The 24943-nt window shown below is 39.8% G+C and overlaps 1 protein-coding gene across 1 annotated transcript in view; it reads right to left on the reverse strand.

Annotated features, from left to right (window-relative positions):
* Positions 1-24943, reverse strand: part of LOC122442477 (dynein axonemal heavy chain 6) — a 248413-nt gene that overhangs the window by 131380 nt on the left and 92090 nt on the right. Inside the window, exons 24-34 of the mRNA XM_043470348.1 lie at positions 24317-24413; positions 21702-21921; positions 18434-18598; positions 18235-18348; positions 15726-15851; positions 15485-15640; positions 14371-14532; positions 10026-10163; positions 8647-8814; positions 5826-5974; positions 4850-4957 (exon numbers count right to left, since the gene is read on the reverse strand). Coding sequence (XP_043326283.1) covers positions 4850-4957; positions 5826-5974; positions 8647-8814; positions 10026-10163; positions 14371-14532; positions 15485-15640; positions 15726-15851; positions 18235-18348; positions 18434-18598; positions 21702-21921; positions 24317-24413 — 1603 coding nt within the window. The remainder of the gene's footprint in view (positions 1-4849; positions 4958-5825; positions 5975-8646; positions 8815-10025; positions 10164-14370; positions 14533-15484; positions 15641-15725; positions 15852-18234; positions 18349-18433; positions 18599-21701; positions 21922-24316; positions 24414-24943) is intronic.

The raw sequence follows: 24943 nt of genomic DNA on the forward strand, positions 1-24943 counted from the left end.
GAGTTGGGTAGGAAGGGAAGAGAGAGAAGCAATCAGGTTGGTATCTGTGCCTGTTGGAGGGGACATACAAGAGGAGGGGGCTTACATGGGCTTGGAGATCCTCCCTGAAGAGTGAGGGGTTTGAACCACATTGGGCACTGCTGTCCTAGGAGCTGATACTGGGAAGACAAGCCTCTCAGCTGATTTGAAAGCCAGTGAAACTAACAGCAGAGCTGTAAGAAACCTATATCCCACTTGTGAAGAGCAGTTGTTTATTCCAAGAACAAGAGAGGAAACAGAATGAAACTGCCTAGGGCTCTAGGCTGTTTCCCACAATCCTCACCCTCGACTTTGTGCCCCAGCTCACAATGAGCACCTGCCACAGAACTGCCTGCTCTAGCACAGCTCCCCACTAGGGTGAAGGGTGCTACGTCTAAGGAGAGTGCACAGTAAGAGGGAAGGACAGGCTTGGATCCAGCACTGAATCTGAGTGGGCGAGGATGGCTATTACTGGAGCTCTCGGAGGCAGTGGTTCGGGAGTGTTCTAGAGCTCTGATGTGCTGGGACTACCCCAGTGCTTGCCTCAGCCTGCACTTGACACCCAATCTGGCCCCTCTTACTACATCACTCCTCCTCTAGAGTATAGGTACTGATGCTGGGAGAGGTAGATCACACACTTGGAAGAGAACCAGCTCAGACCCAACCCTCAGGGCTTCTGCTCCAGCATCTTGGGACCTGCCCCTGCTCCAATAGGGCAGTGCTGACCACTGAGAACAGGACAAGCCATGGCTCACATCTGGCTCCAGCTCTAGCCAGAGAGAAAATTATAGGTCAATGTCTCTGATACTATACATGCAAAAATTCTCAACAATGATACAGCAAAGATCAAGTTGAATTTATTTCAGGGGTGCACGAATGGTTCAATATTTGCAATTCAATCAACGTGATACACCACACTAACAAAAGGAAAAATAAAAATCACATGATCATCTCAGCAGTCACAGAAAAAGCAATTAACAAAATACAAAATCCATTCATGATAAAAACTTTATATATGAAGAAACTTCATATAGAAGGAACATAATTCAGCATAATGAATGCCACTTATGACAAACCCAAAGTGACAAAAAACTGAAAACTTTTCCTTTAAAATCAAACCAAGATAAGTATGCCCACTCCTGTCACTTTTATTCTACATAGTATTGGACATCCTTGTCACAGCAATCAGATATGAAAAAGAAATAAAAGGAACCCAGATTAGAAAGGAAGAAGTAAAACTGCCACTTTTTGCAGATGACATCATATTATATATAGAAAATCCTAAAGATGTCACAAAAAATCTACTAGAACTCATCAACGAATTTGGTAAGGTTGCAGGATACAAAATTAACATACAGAAACATGTTGCATTTCTATACACTAACAACAACCTATCAGAAATAGAATTATGAAAACAGTCTCATTTACATTTACATGAAAAAGCATAAAATATCTAGGGATAAACTTGCCTACAAAGGTAAAAGACCTATACTCAGAAAACTATAAGAAACAGAGGAAAGAAACTGAGGAAGACACAAACAGATGGAAAGATACACCATGTTCATGAATTGGAAGAATCAATATTGTCAAAATGATCATCTACCCTATGGATTCAGTGCAATCTCTCTCAGAATACCAATGGCAATTTTTCACAGAAATAGAACAAGTAGTTTTAAAATTTGTATGGAAATATAAAAGACTCCAAATAGCCAACAACAATCTTGATAAAGAAGAAAAAAACTGGAGTTATCACTGTCCTTGACTTCCAACTATGCTAAAAAATGACAGTTATCAAAACAGTATGGTACTGGCCCCAAAACAAACTCATAGATCAGTGAAACAGAATAGAGAGCTCAAAAATAAACACAGGCACTTATGGTCAGTTAATCTATAACAAAGGAGGCAAGAATATATAAGGGAGAAAAGATAGTCTCTTCAATAAGTGGTGCAGGGAAAACTGGGCAGTTGCATGTGAAACAATAAAATTAGAACATTTTCTCACACTATATAAAAATGAACTAAAAACAGATTAAAGACATAAATGTAAGACTAGAAACCATTAAACTCTGAGAAGAAAACATAGGCAGAATACTCTTTGACACAAATTATAGCAACATTTTTTTGGAATTGGTCTCCCAGTGCAAAGGAAACAAAAGCAAAATTAAACAAATGGGACCTACTTAAATTTAAAAGTTTTTCACAGCAAAGGAAACCACTGACAAAATGAAAGGACAACCTACTGAATGAGAGAATATTTGCAAATAATGAGGGGTTAATATTCAAAATATATAAATGGCTCATACAACTCAATATCAAAAACAAACAAACCCAATTCAAAAATGGGCATTAGACTGAAGAGACATTTTTCCAAAAAAGACATACAGATGACCAACAGCCTCATGAAAAGATGCTCAATATCATTAATTATCAGAGAATGAAAATCTAAGCCACAGTGAGATATCACCTCACACCTGTCAGAATGGCTATCAATGAAAAGACCACAAATAACAAATGTTGGTGAGGATATGGAGGAAAGGGAACCCTGTAAACTTTTGGTGGGAATGTAAATTGGTGCAGCCACTATGGAAAATAGTATGGAGGGTCCTTAAAAAACTAAAAATATAACTACCATATTATCCAGTAATTCCACTCTTGGATATATATTTGAAGAAAATGAAAACACTAATTTGAAAAGACATATGATGCCTAATATTTATAGCAGCATTATCAAGAATTATTACATAACCAAGGTATGGAAGCAACCAAAGAGTCGACCAACAGACGGATAAAGAATGTATGTATGGTACATATGTTGGAATATTATTCAGCCATAAAAAATGAAATTTTGCCATTTGAAAAAATATGGGTGAACCTGGAGGGTATTATGCTTAGTGAAATAAGTTAGACAGAGAAAGACAAATAATCTGTTATTACTTATATGTGGACTCTAAAAAATAAAACAAACTAGTGAATATAACAAAAGAAATAAACTCACAGATATAGAGAACAAACTAGTGGTTACCAGTGGTGAGAAGGAAGTGGGAGGGGCAAGATAGGGGTAGTGGATGAAGAAGTATAAACTACTATGTATAAAATAAAGAAGCTAAAGAATATATTTTTCAGCACACAGAGTATAGCCAACATTTTATAATAACTTCAAATGAAGTGTAATCTATAAAATATTCAATCACTATGCTATATACCTGAAATTAATACAATATTGTAAATCAGTTATACTTCAATAAAAAAGAGCAAGGGAAAAATACAAGAAGAAAATACAAGAAATGAATTTATAGTACTGTGTTAAGAAAGTCTATCTCAAAAAGATAAAAATTCTATAACTTTAGAACAGTTGATAAAGTGAAAAAATAAAAACACACAAGGAAAAATCAAACTTCTGTGAGGTAAGAGGCTTTAAACATAACTTAGAGTGAATTATATACTTAGAGAAATATTTCCAATGTTTTACCAGATAAAGTTCGTGATTTCTCACAAATTGCTAAGTAAAAGAGTACAATAGAATAATGTTCTAAGAATAATAAATATAAATGACTGATGAACAGACAAAATGATGCTCAGTGGTACTAAGAAAATAATGTATATAAAATAGGCTACTATTTTGGTATCTCTCTCTAAAACATATAAAAGAAATGCATATTTTCATAAATCTGTATCTATAAATGTAAAATGCCTTTGGAGGACGTACTGATAGGATCTATCTAAATTTAAAATGTCCATACCCCATGATCTCAGGAATGCACTTCCTAGAATCTCACTTATAGCAATATCATAAGTGTGCAATCATTAATATATAGGAATTTTCATCATTGTGTTCTGCCAAAAGTGCAAAGACACATATTCTGGCAATCAGGGGATCTGATGGTGGACAAGGCAAAGAGGATCCCCAGTAAGGTCATAAATAGACATCCCAGGATGACAGATGTGTATGACTGAAGGTCGTCTTTATTTTTAGGAGATTTATACTCTGGCAGAATTTTGAAATGAATTAGTGATAGAGGTACAGAAAAGTTGGTGAAGGAATAAAAAACAAAAATTAAGATAAATAATAAATACAGGAAAAATAAGAAGCAAGGTACTTTAATAACAAGGGAAAGATGGCTCAGCTTTGGGTAATATTTATATCTCTGAAATAAATTATGGAAATCCTGTATATTTAGCTCCGGTTATAATGTCACATGACTACCCACAGAGGATAGGTTGGTGAGGAGAGAAGTGTGTCCATATCTTCATCTCTCTGTTAGTAACTTAATAACATCTAAAACTGAAAAGTCATGAAATGACACAAATATGGTACCAAAAGATATGGATAGCAATAGGAAAATGAAGGGATGAATAGATGAATTAAAAAGTTATTGTCTTTAGGAGGTGGGAGTTGGTAAAGGGCAGGAAACTGTTGTTTTCCCTGAGAGTAACTTAAAACAGCATTTCATTTTTAAAACCACATACATATATGACTTGAATAAACATAAAACTCAGTAATGAAGCTAGAAATAGAAATAGATAAAAGCAATCACATTTGTGTTGAGACCCCAATCTACTACTTTTGAGTGTGGAACTTCTCTTAGGTCAGGAATTTATAACCAAATGCTAATTTACATAGCATGCAGTTTGGTGGTCAATATGTTGAAAAAATAAATGATTGGATTGATGCTAAAACTTTAGTATCTTTATTTGAAACTAGCATTTTGAAAATTGCAAAAAGTATCTCTAGAAAAGATAATACCGTGCTAGAGACTGACATGTTTGAAGATAAACTATCCTTCACCTTTACACAGTAGTTACGTTTTCTCTGTAACACCTAGACATTTACCTGAATAGAATAGCATCATCTGTTAGGAATTTTGGCAAGTTAGAGTCCCGCAAGGCTCTTATCAACACCACATCTTCACTGAGGTCTGGGTTCTCTCTTTTTAAAGACCTAAATTTAAAGGAATAATTCAGATGACGTTGCAAGTACATAATGTTGAACATGATTTTCTAAATCTCTGGGCTAGGGATTCTGCTTGCAGAAAGCTGTGGAGGGCACCCCACTGCCAGTTCCTACTGGAAGGATGGGACAATTTTCCTGGCATGCCCAGCATCCATCTCCAAAACAGCACATGGACAAGTCAGGCACAGGCTGCTTTGCATTGAGGAAAATGATAAGGACATTTTCTCAAGGACCTCCTATCAATCCAGACTTTATCCAACCTGAATTGATAGCTCTCTGAATACATCAGAGAAGCCTGGTAGACTACTGTCCATGGAGTCACAAAGCGTTGGACATGACTGAGTGACCTTCACTTTCACTTTCACATCCTGGCTCATGGTGGTTAAGCCTTTAATATGCTGAAACCCATTATATTGGATGCATTCAGGTGAAAAAAAAAAGCTAGCCAAAGCTTAATGGCAGCTATGTTGGTTCTCACAGGGAAGAAGAGAAATGCCCTCTTTCACTGTGGCAGGGGGGGTGTCAAGGTAAGAATGATGACAACAGTGGCAGTTAACATTTATTAATCATGTTGCTGGGAAAGACTGAAGGCAAAAGAAGAGGACGACAGAGGATGATATGGTTAGATAGAATCACCAACTCAATGGACACGAACTTGAGCAAACTCCAGGACATAGTGGAGGACTGGGAAGACTGGTGTGCTGCAGTCCATGGGGTCGCAAAGAGTTGAACATGACTTAGCCACTGAACAACAACAACATGTTGCTTTAAGAGCCACCTGTGAATTACTCATGAAATGTATGAGTAATGCATGACACAGTTTGGAACTCAACTCTTGCCCACTTTGGTTTCTTACCCAGCCATGACCAGTACAGACTTTACAGCTCTCATGCCAAAGTCATAGTGATCCTGCTGAGAGAGCTGTTCACTGCAAAGTTTATACATCTGGGTCATTTTTCTTGCTAATATCTTACTCGATTCAAATCCTTCAGAATATAGAATTACCTAGAATGGAAAAATATAGTGCAATGCCTGATTATATTATACTGATAATAACACAGTAGCATAATACCAATGTATTCAAAATCTAGTTAAGATATTAGATCTCTCCAAGTGGTTGTTGTTGTTGTCCAGTCACTCAGTTGTGCCCAATTCTTTGCAACCCCATGGACTGAAGCATGCCAGGCTTTCCTGTCCTTCACCATCTCCAAGAGCTTGCTCAAACTCATGTCCATTGAGTCGGTGATGCCATCCAACCATCTGGTCCTCTGTTGTCCCCTTCTCCTCCTGCCTTCAATCTTTCCCAACATCAGGGTCTTTTCCAATGAGTCAGTCCTTCACATCAAGTGGCCAAAGTATTGGAACTTCAGCTTCAGCATCAGTCCTTCCAGTGAACATTCAGGATTTATTTCCTTTAGGACTGACTGGTTTGATCTCCTTGCAGTCCACGGGACTCTCAAGATTCTTCTCCAGCACCACAATTCAAAAACATCAATTCTTTGGCACTCAGACTTCTTTATGGTCCAACTCTCATATCTGTACATGACTATGGAAAAACCATAGCTTTGACTATATGGACCTTTGTTGGCAAAGTAATGTCTCTACTTTTTAATATGCTGTGCTAGGTTTGTCATAGCTTTTCTCCCAAGGAACCAGTGTCTTTTAATTGCCTGGCTGCAGTCACCATCTGCAGTGAATCTGGAGCCCAAGAAAATAAAGTCTCTCACTGTTTCCATTGTTTCCCCATCTATTTGCCATGAAGTGATGGGACCGAATGCCATGATCTTAGTTTTTTGAATGTAGAGTTTTAAGCCAGTTTTTTTTTTTCCCCACTCTCCTCTTTCACTTTCATCAAGAGTCTCTTTAGTTCTTTTTCACTTTCTGCTGTAAGAGTGGTGTGGATATTACATATGGATGTCTGAGAATTGATTTTGCTTTCTTTCTATAGATGAAGATGTGGTCTTGTTATGTTTGGTTTGAGGAGCTGCAGAGCCCAGTGTGGAACATTCACATCATAAAGCCTGGATGGTATTGTGAGCCTGAGTATAAAAGCAAGACTTGAACTTCCCTGATCTGAGTCAGGGATGAGTCAGTGATGCCCTCTCTTTAGGCTCCCTGACAGTCAAGGAAAGCTATACAAAAATGTGCAGCCTCCTCCTCCCCTAGGAGGGCACCATGCCTCTGACAAGTTTGTGCACTCTGGGTTATATAAACCAATGATGACCATGGAGGGGGATGTGGACCCTTCTTTCAATGCATAATCTACTCAAGTCACTGCACTTGGCCTCAGAATGAGATTTGAGATGATGCTGAGACTGCATGCTGGTGTCCGTTTTGCTCATTGCTCTATCACGACCTATTAACACAGCACTCTGGGCACTGAAGGTGATTAAAAATACTTATTGACAACAGACCCTGATTCATTTGATCTGTAACAACAATAGGAACAGCATTCAGAAGACTGGATTTTTAAATTTCTCCAATTGATTACTGAGTAATTTAACAATAGTACAGAACAGGAGGTGTCAATATGATGTTGGACTGAGTTTCAAGCCTGTTTTTTTTCCTATCAGCTTTGGACAATGAGCAAGTCATTTACTGTCCTGTCCTCAGAGGGTCTAGAGTGAAGACGCCACTGTCTTAGCTGCCTAGCACCCCATCTTACCAACAGGGGCACTGCAGGACTCATGAGATGCTGTAGGCATTATATTAATACTATTAAAAGTTGTAATTTTTCTAATGATAGGATTTGGCATGCTCTATTCTTAGGAAGTTACTTTTACTTCATTTAGAGGAATATTTTAAATTAGCTGTTGTCAGAAATTTACTAGCCATGGGAGAAACATGTGCTTTCTGAGAAACTCCATTCTAAAAGAGGTGGTGTCCCTTGTGAACACTGAGCATGAAGGGCCTTCCAGAGTCTTAAAAATATCCTATATCTTGGTCTTGGCGATCACACAGGTGAATACATATGTAAGGATTCACTCAGTTGTACCCTTATGACCTGTGTGCTTTACTATATGTAAATTATACCTCAGTAAAAAGTGTCAAGAAAAATACATTTAAGATTTAAATTCACTGGTTATTAGCTAGTATGAAGAAACAAACAAACAAACAAAAAACAGTTTAAATAGAAAGGTTCCTAAATAGAGAAGAAACAAATACAAACATAAATAATTAACTTATTAATGATGGCTATTTTTTCTTTTTACTATATTGATACAAACTAGAAACAAATCATTGTCTTTCATCATTAGTGATTGGTATTGTTTCTACTCAACACCCCTTGACTCTAATTAAGAAAATAATGCAGCAAGAGAAGTGAGAATAATATAGTCTTTTTAGGATAATCTAGACATTTTAATTCCTAGAGACAAACTGATAAATTCCAATGAAATGGCTAATTAAGTTCATTTATTTATTTATTCCAGTTTTCAGGGCTTAAAATATTCCAGACGGCAAACTGGACTTTGGGGATATAGCAGTTACACACACACACAAACACACACACAACATTCTAAGTGGTAACAATCATATCTACACACTTAAGAGGAAACAATACTGTATAACCTTGGCCAGAGTACATTCATAATGGAAACTTTCTACCGTGATGGAAATCAAATACTAAATAAAAGAAACAAGCTTAAAGTTTTGCTGCTTTATAATGTGAAGCTCACCTCTGCAATCAAGGCATAATTTGGAACCATCATTGCAAAGGGTCTAAACAGGGCTTTCAAATTATCTGGCAACTCAGTTCTGCCTGCATATCCAGGATTCATTGTGATGAAGGCTGCACAAGTCATAACCAACTTTATTTCTCGCCCCTCAAACATGAATCTAGAGAGCTGTTGAAAAGAAAGAGAAGCTATAAGTTAACACTTCTCCAGATATTTGTAAATTCTTCCCCATAATTACTACTCGAGTACAAAACTTGTGTGATGTGTATTTAAGCAAAAACTACTGAATCCTATTGTTGGGAATGTTTTCCTCCTGATTCTGTCCTACTCACTCTCCCTCTCTTCTGGGCTAAGTACTTTCTGCTGTCTGCCTCCTTGCCCCTGCCTTGCCCGAAGTGTTTCCTTTTTCTTGGCCTGGTCATAATAAAATAAATGAATAAATAATAAACTGAAATAAAATAATTTAAAAAATTAAACAACTCGCAAGGTTGTTCTGGTTTGTACTGGCTGAATACCAGCCTGCCCTTTGGTGCCCTCATGACCATAATTTTGCAAGGTCAACAAAACAGGGTGGTGGGGGGCTTGGTCCTGCCCTTCACTGCCATCACCTTTCCAGTACAAAATCCTTCTCCAGGAACATGCTCAAAGGGGCTAAAACAGATTTTAAATACTGAAGCCACCCTAATATCTTCATCTGTCCCTACACTCCTTGGCTTTTCCAGTCCAGTGACTTCTGGAGAGTCAAGGCCCCTTTGGGTCCCCCAGGACCCCTCTCTCATTTTTTTTTTTTACCAGCAACAGGCTGAGACTGGGGCCATGAGGAAGGCAGTGGAGCCCAGAAGAGGCAGAATTAGAGAAACAGAGCAGAGAAGTCAATGTCAAAGGCAAGAACAAGAAAAATAAGAGGAAAATAAGAGGTGGAGGACAGAAGAGCAACGGAGTACAAGCATGCATGTGTGTGTGTGTGTTGGGGGAGCAAAGAATAAGAGGGTTACATGAGGGCACAGACTGAGTCTCACCAACTCTATATCCCTAGGTCCCAGCACAGTGTCTGCCATACAGTTGTTTATTGTGTTGCCTGGATGAGCAATTAATTCACCCAACTCAGTTCCACTGCTGCAGTACTCACCAATGACACTGGAAACATGGACTAGAGAGGCTGAAGTCAGCACTGTCCTTCCTAAAATGCAACATGATGCAAGTTCGTTATGAACTTCTTGTTCTTTAGTTGCTAAGTTGCGTCTGACTCTTTTGCAACCCCATGGACTGTAGCCCACCAGGCTCTTCTGTCCATGATATTTTCTAGGCAAGAATACTACAAACTTAAGAAACATGATATCTACAGACTAGAAACATGATATCTATGCCCAGCCCCTTACCTTTGCAGCTTTGGCATTCCTGATGGTAATGAGCTGCTGAGCAATGACGGACAAAACTTCTATGTCAATCCTATTAAATTCATCAAAGCAGCACCAGGCTCCTGACTGTGCCAGACCACTGAAGAAGCGCCCCATCATCTGAAATCAAAAGAATGCCACTCAGCTCTGTAGTGTAGAGTTGAACTTCTCCCAAAGTTAAATTCTGAGCTGAGGTATTAAAAAGACAAGAGGTGGTATCTGCAAACAAGCAATAGGTTTGTGTGACTCCTGGGCCATGGCAGACGTTAACACCTTTTTCTTGGAGGAAATATCTTTTTGCCGCTCTCTGGATGATTTGAAACTTATTTTTATTTTTAAATAAAATGACAATCTGACCTACTTTTTCATAATCCTCATTCACCTATGTAAATACAGGTTCTCAAAGAAACTGACAGATAGAATAGACATACTTAATTACTTAAGAAAACCTTGAAAACTTTGCTGATGGAAACTTTCATCATCTTTACCAGGTACTACACATGGCAGGCAACATGCAGGAACAGCTGAGCAGAAGCACAGTCACTTGAGCATGCTAAGTTGCTCCAGCCACGTCTGACTCTTTGCGACCCCATGGACTGTAGCCCTCCAGGCTCCTCTGTCCATGGGATTCTTCAGGCAAGGATACTGGAGTGGGTTGCTGTGGAAGATCCTCCTCCAAGGGATCTTCCTGATCCAGGGATCAAACCCACATCTCTTACATCTTCTGCGTTGGTAGGTAGCTTCTTTACTACTAGTGCCATGTGAGAAGCCCATACACAGGGTAATGTAATGGTGGTTAATTTCTTCTACAGCAGAATCCTAGTGGTTCAGGAGAATGAATACATACCTGTGGCTATCTACAGAGGAAAGTTCCTTTAGAGACTTGAATTTTGGGTTAAGCATTAGTACAAATATTGCATCATACCATATCTCTATCTCTTTAAAAATAGAGCTAATGGTTTTTTGTTTCAAGGTGGTCAATGGAGCACATAGGAATAACATCCCTTTCTCTGAAATGACCATGTATGAAAGACAGAACTCTCTCCATTTCTGTGTCTGCATTTGCACCTGCACCTACCTGATAAAAACAAAGTGTAAAGGAAAACCAGCAGCAGAAAGCAAGTTTTGAAAAGATATCCTGGAAGATGGAAAGTTCATAAATACCGATTACTCAGCTGAGAAGGGCAGAATTCAGCCTATGCCGGAAGGAAGGAAGAACTACCCTTCAGGAAAGTCTCCAAGAAACTCTGAACCCATCAGCAACACATGCAAGGAGAGCAAACAAGGTCCCAGGGCAATCCTTGGAAATTAGTCAAAGGTGAGTACTTGCAGTGATCAGGTTTGTGGGCCCTTCCTTTCTCTGTGCTTCTCTCTCCTCATTTCAAGTAGAGTAAACAGGGCTCTTGAGGCTGGCATTGCTGAATTTTCCCTCTAGCATAATACCCAAGGACTGCCTTGTTGAGAAAGGGGGACATCTGTCTTTGGGAGACATTAGGAGATACTGGGAGAAGACATACTTGGGAAATAACGAAAGCAGAGAAAAGAAAATACAGATAACTTCAGACCTTCACATTACTCAATTGAGAGTCAAAAGGACAGACAGCTCCATCCATGAGTGAAACCCACTGAATTCTACTACTGTAGAAAAAAATCCTTATTATTTTGGTATTTATAAAAGGTTTCTGGCTTCCTGGCTGCCCATGCCCACATACTCTATGGGAAGCCTGCCAGTCAAATATCTTACACTCTCACAGAGATCACAGGAGCTCTTTCATTGAAAGCAGGGGTGAAACAAGTTATTCTAAATGATCAACTTAGTCCCCCATCCATGCTTATGGACTAATAAGTAAAGACCAACAGATGTTTAAGAAAAATCAACATCAAGAAAGAGAGAAGAAAAATAAACAAAATAAGCAACTCTGAAGAAAATGGAGGTAATCTGGGGGAAAATAGAAAAAATTTAAAAATTCAAATGAAATCCTCAAAGAGATTTTAGAGGAAATTGCATTACTATAGTAAAACAAGATGCTCTAAAAAGAAAGAGTCAGAAAAAAGAAACAATTCTTGGAACTTAATTATAATACAGCCTAGATTACCAAAGTGAAATAGATGGACTGAACAACAGAACAACTAAAGACCAAGCTGGCATTCTTTTTTGGCTGAGCAGCTTGTAGGATCTTAATTCCCTGACCAGGGGACAGAGGACAGAAAGCTCACAATGATGTTGGTCATCCAGTCACAACCTGCTCATGGAAGAGCTTTCAATGGTATACAAGGACTGATGGCCAACAGGAGACAAAAAGAAGAAAATGAAACGTGTCTCCACTGGAGTGATGCTACGCAGTCTGTACCACCTCTGTTAACCACCTGAAGTTACTACCTGCTGAAGTGAGCATGAGAAGTAGGACTCCATAAAGGGGGAAAAGACATTTTTCAATAAAGGTGGGTTCCCACAGAGCTCTCTCTTAGAATCACTTAATTTTATTACTTTAAAAAGGGACTTAATTTTATTCCCTAGGCTGTTTTAGCATGACATACAGGTTCCCCTAGTTTCAGAACTCAATGCTAATATATTTGGGGCACACTGGAAGCTCTCTTTCCCTTCATGTATGCTTCCTAAAGTCCACAAAAGGACTAATGTCTAATGTCAGTAACTGCTTCTGTTGTCAGCCACTTCTGTGTGGGAACTGACAGCTGGTTTGTCCTTCCCTTGTTTCTGCTCCTAGAAGAGGCATCCACTTCCACCAGCCCCATTGGGATGGACGAGGTGGAGGTGGCACAGTGTTTCCTTCACACTGAAAAGTCTTTCTCCTCCCCCGTGTCTGACTGGGAAGTTGGGAAGTTGCCAGGAATGACCTTTGTCTTTTTCGGAAGGTCCTCTACACCAGTGGTCCCCAACCTTTTTGGTACAAGAGATGGATCTAGTAGAAGACAATTTTTGCACAGACTGGGGAGGGTGGATGGTTTCAGGACAATTCAAACACATTACATTTATTGTACACTTAATTTCTAATCTAATGCCACTGCTGGTCTGACAGGAGGTATCAGTCTATGACCCAAAGGTTGAGGACCTCTGCTCCACACCCTTCAGGGGATGTACAACTCTCCAAATTAGACATTAACATGCTAAAACAGCATGTTTTAAAGTGTCATCTGGGGACCTGTGCAAGTCCCAGAGTTTCTTTTAGGGGGTCTGTGAGGTCAAAGGACTCATTATAATGCTAAAATTTTATTTGCCTTTTCAGTCCCATTCTCTCAGGAGAGAGCAGAGTACGAAAAAGTTATTGATGTTGTTTCAGTTCCCACATCACAAATAATCTTTAAGAAACTGCCACTTGTCAAATTTTAGTATAGTTTCAAAGAAGAATATCAGCAATTATCTGAAGAAGCTATTAACCTATTCCTCTCTTTTAGTGTGTATATCTGTGTAAGACTAGATTTCTCTTCAAATACTCAATCAAAATAATGTATCTCAAAAGATTTGATGCAGAAGCAGATATGGGAATCTGGTCATATTCCATTATACCAAACAAGAGATTTTAAAATATATAAAATAGTGTCGCTCTTCTCACTAAATTTTTTGTTTTGAAAAATGGTTATTTTTCTCAAAATACGTGTTTATGCTAACATGTAAATAATTGATTATGGTTATTTTAAAACAGATAAATATTTAAGATGCATCAATTTTAACTTATAACATGGAAAATATCAACAGGTATGACCCATACATATAAACAAAAACTCTTTGGAAGTCTCAATAATTTTTAAGAGTGTAAAAAGGTCCTGTGATCAAAAAGTTTGAGAACTACTCAATGAAAAGATCTTTCCCTGAATTCTCACCTCCTATGCATTTCATTTTTAATACACAATTCTGAATTGCTCATCTCTCTTTTACTATTAATTTATTTATTTGGTTACACCGGATCTTAGTTGTGGCACATGGGGTCTAGTTCCCTGACCAGGGATCAAACCCAGGGCCCCTTGCATAGGGAGTACAGAGTCTTAGCCCCTGGACCACCAGGGAAGTCCCTACTCTTCTCTTCATGTAAGCTTATTCCTTGTTCTTAGATTTCCTTGCTATTCTGTCTTACACCTCATTTTTGCCACCATTTGACAAATCCTGGCCTTGATTCCTACCTGGCCCACCCAGACTGCCTTGTGTTGACTACTCTCCCTTGCTCTATTTACTCCACTTTAATCATTCCTGTCCCCACTAGTTTTCCCTTTTGCCATCACTCCTTTTTCTCCTTCTTTTGCTGTGTCACACTGCAAACAGAGAAAGCCACATGAAGCACTTAATGTTAGCGTTCATATGCCAAGACTGTACCTTGTAGTCCAAACCATCAGAGCAGTTAAAGACCACACACTGGATGGCAAGGGCTTTTGCGAGGTCTTTGGTGGTCTCCGTTTTCCCAGTTCCAGCAGGACCAGCTGGTGCGCCTCCCAGGTCCAGCTGCAAAGCCCCCATGAGGCAAAGGTAGCAGCGATCCTGAATAAATGGTTAAACTGTCATTATTGAAGGCAACTGACACTGGCCACAAATTTGTAAGTAGGAGGGTCATTATCTATTTTTTAAAATATATTTTTAAGTGGAGGATAATTGCTTTACAATGTCATGTTGGTTTCTGCTGTACAACAGTGTGAATTAGTCCTAACTAATATCCTCCTTCTTGAGCCTCCCTCTCACCCACCTCCTCATCCCACCCCTCCCCATCTAGATCATCACAGAGCAACAAGTGGAGTTCCCTGTGCTATACAGCAGCTTCCCACTAGCTATGTTTTACACACAGGAAGCTAAAGCTAAGTCACTTCAGTCATGTCTGACTCTGTGCGAGCCCATAGACGGCAGCCCACCAAGCTCCCCTGTCCCTGGGATTCTCCAGGCAAGAATACTGGAGTGGGTTGCCATTTCCTTCTCCAATGCATGAAAGTGAAAAGTGAAAGTGAAAGTGAAGTCGCTCAGTCGTGTCCTACTCTTAGCGACCCCATGGACCGCAGCCTACCAGGCTCCTCCGTCCATGGGATTTTCCAGGCAAGAGTACTGGAGTGGGGTGCCATTGCCTTCTCCATACACACAGTAAAATGTATGTCAATGCCACTTTCTCAATTCATCCCACCCTTTCTTCCCTCCCTGTGTCCACAAGTCCATTCTCTATATCCGATTCTCTGTTCCTGCCCTGCAAGTTTCTTCTAGATGCTTTATATATTCACTAATATATAATATTTGTTTTTCTCTTTCTGACTTACTCCACTCATGAAAGGTTCTACAGCAACTGAAATATACTAAAAAATTCAGGCACATGGTCAAATAAAGTAAATAAATCTCTGCTATACGAAGATGTATTCACAGCAAATTCTTTCAAGGTTTAATCTTAGAAATGTTTCAGAACTATCATGGTGGGGAAAAAAAGCAGTCATGAACCTAATGGTCAGTAACTTACCGTGAGAGGAGTAATAACTAATCTTGGGCATGCACCTAAATACTCATAGCCATAGGTGTACTGAGAGAGCGCCATCCTCGCCACACAATTGTCCAGGTCTACATCCCAGTAATAGCGCAGCTGTCTCTGCCAGTCAAAGGAGTCAACTACCTCCACCTACATAAGTGATGACAATGATACACTTGGTAGATGCATTAATTTTAGAAAGAAACATATGATTTTATTTGAATGAAACAGTTACCTTGGCTTGAACAAGCTCAGTGACTATGTCTCTTGCATGTACATCAATAGTAATTAAGGCAGTTATGATGTTTCTGTGTAATTTAGGAAGAGTGCCTCGGACTATTGCAGCCAGGGCATTTAATCTCTACAAATGAAAAAAAAATGTGATCATTAATTTTCAAAAAGCAGTTTACATGTATATCTTTTTACTATTAGGTTTGGAATAGATATTTGCCAGAATTATCTATAAAACTCAGTATCTATAAAATTAGATAGTTTTAGGACTTCCCTGAAGGTCCAGTGTTTAACATTTTGTGGTTCCAGTGCAAGGGGCACAGGTTCAATCCCTGGTCGGGGGACTAAGATCCCACATGCCATGTGGCATGACCAAGAAAATATAACATAACATAAAATAAAGATGACAAATTTATTAATATTTATTTATTTATTTATTTTCAAATTTATTAATATTTAAAAAATTAGACAGTTTTGACAAGTGTCTATTCCAAATTTCATAAAAATCTGTAATTCTGTGACCAAATAGGACAACAGTTTAACTTATTTAATTCCAATACGACTTCTGTGAGGTACATACTAGATTTACCCCCATTTCACATGAGAGGACTTCCCTGGTGGCTCAGATGGTAAAGCAACTGCCTACAATGTGGGAGACTCAGGTTCGATCCCTGGGTTGGGAAGATCCTCTGGAGAAGGAAATGGCAACCCATTCCAGTACTCTTGCCTGGAAAATCCTATGGACGGAGGAGCGTTGTAGGCTACAGTCCATGGGGTCGCAAACAGTTGGACACGACTGAGCGACTTCACTTTCTTTCACATGAGAGGAAACTGAAGGTCAGACAGGGTTAGTAAACTGGTGGCAGTCACAGTCAATAAAGTGACAAAGATGAGACTTAGGTAGACATTTGCCTTGAGGAAAGCTCTTAACCATTCTGTGATGATGTCTCTAGAGAAGACTGTTCTCCTCAAAAATTAAATGTGATTAAGGTAGTGCTTCTCATTTATAGGGCTAAGTTCTTTTATTTTTGGATATTCAGAAAACTCAGGCATTTTAACCAAGTCAATGGCTGATTAACCAAAAGCATTCACGTTAAGTCGTTAAATCTTTTTCAAAGAAGGGCAGTGACTCTGAAAACCTTGATCGGCTGAATTTTCACTCAGGCTGATCCTGATCAAGGGTCACCTCTGTAAAGAGATCAGTGGGACTTTCCTTAGTGAGTCTTCTCTCTGGAGCTCTCTGAGGTGAAATTCTACTGAGAACCTTATAAGATAGTTTTATTTCAAGGAAGCTCTTTCCTCCTTTTTCTAAGTGTGATTTTCTAAAAAAAAAATTATTTTGGCCATGCCATGCAGAATGCAGGATCTCAGTTCCCCAACCAGGAATCAAAGCCGTGCCCCCTGCAGTGCAAGAGCAGAGTCCTAACCACTGGACCACCAGAAAACTCCCCTAAGGGTGAGTATTTAAAAATGCAACATTGCTTGGAAGTAGAATTGAATTTGGAGTTGAAGATTTGGCCCTGCTGTAAGCTGCATTTTCTAAGGATAGCTCAAAAATTTGTGTAGAATGGTATTTAATTCATTCAGTCTTATGGCTTTATTGATCATTGCCTGAGGGTTCTATAAAACAGTAGAAAAGCACGTGTTGGGCTTAAGAACAGAAATGGCATAAATCCTGTGGTTTTCCTGGATCAAATCAACTTCTGGGAGAGATATCAGGATCCAGTATATCATTTCTCCTTAAAGGTGGCAAACCCTGATAATCCTGACATTTTCCTTTTGAATTGCCTTTTTTTCCCTTCTATTTTTAAAAGTATTCATATAAATATGGCAGTGCGGGTGACCTGGGTTTGATCCCTGGGTTGGGAAGATCTCCTGGAGTAGGGCATGGCAACCCACTCCAGTATTCTTGCCTGGAGAATCCCCATGGACAGAGGAGCCTGGAGAGCTTCAGTCCATGGGTTCACAAGGAGTCAGACACAACTAAGCGACTGACCACACACATAAATACTATGCAAACATCAAGGGAGTACTGCTGAAAAAAACTTGAACAGAGATAGTTTTTCTGAGCACCCCAAATCTTTGGATGTCATCTCAGAGCCTTACAATTTTTTTAAACAGTTAAAAGCCATTCAGCTTTATTAATTAATATATATTTATTTCACATAGTCGAAATAGAGCCTTTTACAATTCATTCTGTGATCTTTGATTAAAATACAGATTACAGGCTTTCAGAAACATTTTTATTTATGTGACATAATGACGTAATGACACTTCATGATTTCTATGATTTACAAGACGGAGGCTAATCATTTAGTTAAGTAATGTTTATGACTTCTCTCGTCGATATTAGAAAGATGCAGCAAGATTTTAGTAACCTGTCACTGTTTTATCCTTACAAGAAGAGCATTACAATTTCCGAAGTAGTGAATTTGTATCAACCACGCCCATAAGAGCCACTGGGACCATCCTGCACAGCGATACATCTGATATTAACCTGCCCGTATTCTCACCTGAAAGTTCACTTTTTCAAAATCTTCCAGGGCCTCTAAGTGATTCCCCTCTTCTTTTTCCAAACACTCCGTCAAATCGCGGCACCACATGATTTGAGAAACAGTCAGGATCACCTGCAGGGAAACACCCTCCTTCAATGTGGGCTTCCTCTCAGCTGAGTAAGATGCAGAGATGGAGATTTAAAGGAGCCTAAGTTACCTGAGAAGGGTGGCCTGCGACCACCCACACGGTTCTCTGTTTCCCCAGATAGTCCGCGATGGCGGCTTTGCTCAGGCGACGCAGAGACGTGAACATGGCTTCCTCCACTTTTCCCAGCCACTCCTCCACGTTGCCTCGGGCCTTTAGGCCTTTCCCCAGGCTCACCTGGGAGGTAATCAGAGAGGTGATAACATGCTTCATACATCCCTGACAGAATCTTGAGCTCAGTAAACACGGAAGCGTGGCCACAGACCCTGAAAGTTTCTATTGATGTTCCACTCTTACTTTACCCACTTCTACTTTAGAAAAAAAAAAAAATTGTTTGGCTATGCCTCATGCGGAGAAGGCAATGGCAACCCACTCCAGTGCTCTTGCCTGGAAAATCCCATGGGCAGAGGAGCCTGGTGGGCTGCAGTCCATGGGGTCGCCAAGAGTCAGACACGACTGAGTGACTTCACTCACTTTCACTATACCTCATGCAGAAGTTTCAGTTGTGGCATGTGGGATCTAGTTCCCTGAGCAGGGATCAAACTCACGCCCCCTGCATTGGGAGGATGGAATCTTAGCTGCAGAACCTCTAGGGAAGTACCTACCCACCTCTACTTAGTGCGTTATTTCACGGCTTCCCTTTGGGGCCAACTCTCGGAAAGAGGAGCTGTGTGTGTGTGTATGTGAGTGTGTGTGTGTGACTCAGTTGTGTGGAAAGAGGAGCCGTGTGTGTGTATGTATGTGTCACTCAGTTGTGTCCAACTCTTTGCTCATTTGTATCCTACCCACCAGGCTCCTCTGTCTTTGGAATTCTCCAGGTAAGAATACTGGAGTGGCTTGCCATGCCCTCCTCCCGGGGATCTTCCTGACCCAGGGATGGAATATGGTCTCCTGCATTGCAGGCAGATTTTTTACTGTCTGATCTACCAGGAAAGCCCAAAGAAGAGTTTATGTGTGCTAAATGAATTCCTTCACTTTCTTTGCCTACTTGCTGCCATATGATTTTTGGCTCCAACCATTCCTCTAAACCTGCTCAGGTTATTAAGGTGATCAGGTGGGTGCATGCTCAGCAGCATCTGACTCTTTGGACACAAGCAGACTTCAGCCTGCCAGACTTCTCTGTCCATGGAATTTTTCAGGCAAGAATACTGGAGTGGGTTGCTATTTCCTACTCCAGGGTATCTTCCCAATCCAGGGATCAAACCTGTGTCTCTTGCATTGGCAGGTGGATTCTTTACCACTGAGCCACCTGGGAAGCCCCTAAGGTGACCAGTTTCTCCCAATTGTTCACTCCAATTGACAGTTTTCGGTCCTTTTCACATTTATTTCTTGGACTTTTAGTGACTTGCTGCTGCTGCTAAGTCGCTTCAGTCATGTCTGATTCTGTGCGACCCCATAGACGGCAGCCCACCAGGCTCCTCTGTCCCTGGGATTCTCCAGGCAAGAATACTGGAGTGGGTTGCCATTTCCTTCTCCAATGCATGAAAGTGAAAAGTGAAGGTGAAGTTGCTCAGTCGTGTCTGACTCTTCGTGATCCCACGGACTGCAGCCTACCAGGCTTCTCCGTCCGTGGGATTTTCCAGGCAAGAGTACTGGAGTGGGTTGACTGCCTTGCTTATCTGGGTTCCAGAATCTGCTCACTTCTTCCACCCTCGCTTTACATGTCCTGTCTTCCCTGAATCCTAGCCTAGGTCTTTCCTCTCTCTTGTGCACTAGTGATAAGCAAAGTCTTTTGCTGGAGAATCCAATTTAGGTCAAGTAAAAAATATTATTGAGGTATACTTGGTTTACAATATTCTGTAAGTTTCAGGAATACAACATAATGATTCAATATTTTTATAGATTCTACTTCATTTAAAGTTATTACTTTAATGGTTAAACTGCCCTGTGCTGTACAATATTTCCTTGTTTATTTATTTTATATATTGTATTAGTAGTGTGTACCTCTTAATCCCCTACCCCTATAATACCCTACCCTCCTTGAGTCTTCTCACTGGTAACTAATTTGTTTTCTGTATCTGTGAATCTGTTTCTGTTTTGTTATATTTACTAGTTTGTATTATTTTTTAGATCCCCTGTTAAGGGAAAATATACAATATTTGTCTTTGTTTATTTCCCTTGGCATAAAATCCTCCAGGTCCATGTATATTGTTGCAATTGGTAAAGTTTTATACTTTTTATGGATGAGTAATGTTCCATTATTCTGAATGGCATTACTGATGCAATGGACATGAACTTGGGCAAACTCTAGGAGATGGTGAGGGACCGGGAGGCCTGATGTGCTGCAGTCCATGGGGTCACAAAGAGTTGGACTGGACTTGGCAACTGAACAACAGCAATGATATATATATATATATATTCACACACACACACACATATATTCACATCTTCTTTATCTATCCATCTGTTGGTGGACACTTAGTTTGCATCCATGTCTTGGCTATCATAAACAGTGCTGTTATGAACACTGGGGTGCTTGTATAGTACAAGTAAAATGCCTATGGGGTCTTACTGATCCCATAGATATACTACTGTGTTCTAACTGGACTAAAATCCTTGGCATTTCCCTGAATGATGTGTCTGTGTGGAATGCTCTCCCTTCCATGTCTCCTCTCCATCCTCCTTGGCTGCCTCTGTGTGTGTGTGTGTGTGTGTGTGTGTCTGTGTGTGATTCTCCTCTGTGATGTCACTTGGTTCCCCATAGTCTGATAGTTCATTCAGTTGATGCCTACTGTATTCCAGGTACTGTGCAGAGCCTAGGAGACACTGCAGTCAAACAGTGACAACTAATACTTCATAGCACCCGCTTGGTACTATTCTGAAGTAATGTACATACAGGAACACCTGAAAAATCCCTAGCAACTCATTAATTGGGCACTATTACTAACTCATTTTATAGCTGAGATTAAAGATTGGGAGTGGAATCCAGGTGACCATGCAGTAGAACCAGCTCTTATCTAGGCTACTTCTTTGCTCCTTGTGGAGAGTTAAGACTTGGCTCCAGTTCTTTCCACCCTGTTTCCAAGAACAGAGCACACATCTCTGTTATTACATTTAGTATGGGACTTTTCAGTTGTTTGACTATGTCTCTGCTGGACTTTGAATTCTTTGAGGACAAGAATTTAATCATGGTTATTTTTGAAATTGTTGAGCCAGCCCAAGACCAGGGCATGTAGCACTTGATGAATGCTTAGCATGCTGATGAATAAAATCTCCATTCTCCAACCCTGGAAGAGTAACAAAGTTTACCCATAAAGAATTATTAACAAGAATACCTTACCCTTTCTCCCTCTGGTGATAGCATCGCTAAAATATCATTAGTGTAAACCTTTTCTGGCTCTCCATCCATTCCAGGAATTTTTCCCTCAGTAGGAGGCAGGAGAGCAAATTCAAGCTTTGAAATGGAGTCGAAGCATTTCCTTAAGTGCGGCTGCACAGCTTGGGGATTTCGTGTCTGGGCCAAAATCTCCAAGAGCTCATCATTTGACAAGAAGTAAAATCTAGATTAAAGAATATACTTAAAATGTAACTTGAAATTGAAGCAAAACTTTATATAGGCATGAAAGGTGAATCCCTTGCCCACATCTCTTCCCCATCCACTGATTTCCTGGACCTATTGGTTTGAGGTTTCTGGAGAAGCCACACATCTCTAAATATGATTATTATAAAGATTAGTGTGGCTGCATCTCAAGCTTCTGGAGTTAGTGCCTGGTACATAAAAGGTAGAAATTTTTCATAAAATTTGTAAAAATGCTAGCACTTGCTATGATACTGATTTGGTCACATGTCTGTTACTTGGCTTTGAGCTCCTAAAGTGAAGGTATATTATTTGTTTTCCCTAGAACCCAGCCTTGTACCTCATATATACCTGGTACTCAATACATAATTTGTTGAATAAATGAATGCGTGGTTGCTGGAACCTTATTTGATTCTGTGACTACACATATGTGGGCTGTGCTGATGTGAGCTGGCAGAGAATTTTCTTAGATCTTGCCCAACAGGGCCATTTGAAGGCATGAAGATACTCTATGAAAAATAAAAAAAAAACTGGAGAAGGGGCATACCTGGATGCTGAGGGGTGAGAGAGAGGGATGAGGGTCTGGCTGGAGAAGACACCTTACTCCTATGGAGGAAACTGCCTATGAGAGATCCCTCAGGACTGGAGGAATCTCATGAGCTCATGCAAGGCCCCATGTGAGAGAGGGGGCCAGGGGGGTACCAGCCAACTCAGATTTCTCCTGCTGTACTGCCTCTGTTCCCTCCCCTGCCCCAAACCTGGAGATCCCAGAAACCTAATAGGAAGTAGGGAGGGTTGACCATTATACATCCTTATCACCACTAAAGGCTTCAGCCTTGCAACAGGCCTGGGCCAGAGAAGGGAGATGTTTTCACTTTAAAAGAATTTCAGAGTTTCGATGATTACAGATTGTTTAGTGGGTTAAGGCAACAAGAGAATTTTTGGCATTATTATCTGAGAATGCCTAGAAAATTCATGAGGTCTGCTTAAGATTCTGAGCAGGAAGAGACTAGCCCCTTGAAGGTAATGCAGAGGTAGTCTTTAGAAATAAAGATGTTTTGGGGTTGCACTCTATCAGTCCTACCAGATACAGAATAATTCATCTCCCTTTTCAACTAATGAACAGACAACTGTCAAGATTGAACCCTGACAGAGCAGGAACCATGCTGCATTCCTCTTGTGTCCCCAGGACCTAACTTGTGGCCCCAGGAACTAACTCATATGGTTCGTAACATGTCTTCATTAGGCTTGGAAAGTGAAATCAATGGTGCACAGAGCCTCTTGACCTAATAAACACTGCAGACCTAGTTGACATAGTTCTAAACAAAAGGAAAAAATAAAAGCTGATGCTTTTGGTGTTCAGCATTATCACAGGTAAATCTGTGTCCGGGTTTCTTTAAATATCAGAAGTAGTGTACAGATTTTCTCTGTATATTCGGGAGACCCAAGCTGGGAGCCACTGATTTAAGAATGAAATAAAAGGTACTTCTCAAACATATTCCTCTATCTTTTCCTGTGTTGCCTGAATCTGTTGAACTCAATCAAATCTTCCAGATCTTGGATATCTCGTGCATACACATACCCTGGCATGGTACCCAGAAACAACCCCTCTTAACCAAATAACCCACATAAGCGTGTAACACTGGTTGACTTGGACAGAACTTATCAACCATTTCTTTTACAGCTAACTGGAAAAATCCACAGAAGATGAACATTTTGTGATATTGTCTATGTTACAGTACAGTGTACCCCAATGAATGAACTCTGGAGCTCTTGTGATCATCAGGTAGTCATAGTCTGTTTGTATATAATTGCACCAGAACAGTGTATTTACATGACTGCCCACGTGCTAACCACGAACTCCATCAGAGCAGGTATCTGGTCTTTTCTTCTTATATCTTTAACACTGAGCAAAACATTTGGTATGTTCCTAGAATGAATGGACGAGTAAAAAATTTCATTTGAAATTTGTTTCAATTGAAATTTGTGAAATGACCTTTTAGATGACTTCTACAGTGACCCTCTTAGGCTATCAATTAGCCTAAAGAAATCAGCTCAGGCAACAAAGGTCTCTAACTTTTTACATCTGTGGACACATGCACACATGCAGGTGCACACATACACACCCAGCAGTGAAACAATGCTGTGATCAAGAGTTCTTCCAGCACCTATCCACTTAAACCAAACACTGTATCTTTATCCTTGACACTTACACTCCCCAATCAAGATATGAGCTGCACTGCTATTATGAAATATATTTCCTGCTTCCCTTTTTGGTCCCCTAATATTCTGAGGTTATAGTTTGTTTTAAAGTATATCTTCACAAAATCATGGAAACTCAACTACTAAAAATGTTGTTGGTAGCTTTATAAACTTACCTTGGAAAGATAACTCTTTTTGATTCTAAATATGCTTCTAGACACTTCTGAATTTGGTCAAGTAATGCATTATTATTTTGAAAAGTCTCCAGAAGTCCTGCTCATTGAAAGAAAGATATTGGTAAAGTCGTGTTGAAATAAATAGAGAATATAATTTTAAATATGATATCAACTTTTTAAAAAGCTTTGGTTTTATTTGGTAAAAGAATGGTCTAATAAATTAAATTTGGGAAGGTTGGTTAAGAATGTTAAGTATTCTTTAGCATCTTATCTACTTTTTAATTGAAGTATAGTTGACTTACAATGTTGTGATAATCTCTGATGTATAGCAAAATCACTCAGTTATACACGCATATACATTCCTTTCTTTATCTTCTTTTCCATTATGGCTTACCCCAGGATACTGAGTATAGTTCCTATGCTATACATTAGGAGCTTGTTGTTTATCCATTCTAAGTGTAATACTTTGTGTCTACCAACTCCAAACTCCCAGTCTATCCCTTAATAATGACATTAATTTTAACATTTGCCACAGAAGAACAAGCATTTAATTTGAAACCTTTTTATCTGGCATCACCCACTTTTGGGGATTAGGGGTGCACAAACTAAAGCCAAACAACTGCCTCC

Source organism: Cervus canadensis, chromosome 5, assembly GCF_019320065.1.
Source record: "Cervus canadensis isolate Bull #8, Minnesota chromosome 5, ASM1932006v1, whole genome shotgun sequence".
NCBI lineage: Eukaryota > Metazoa > Chordata > Mammalia > Artiodactyla > Cervidae > Cervus > Cervus canadensis.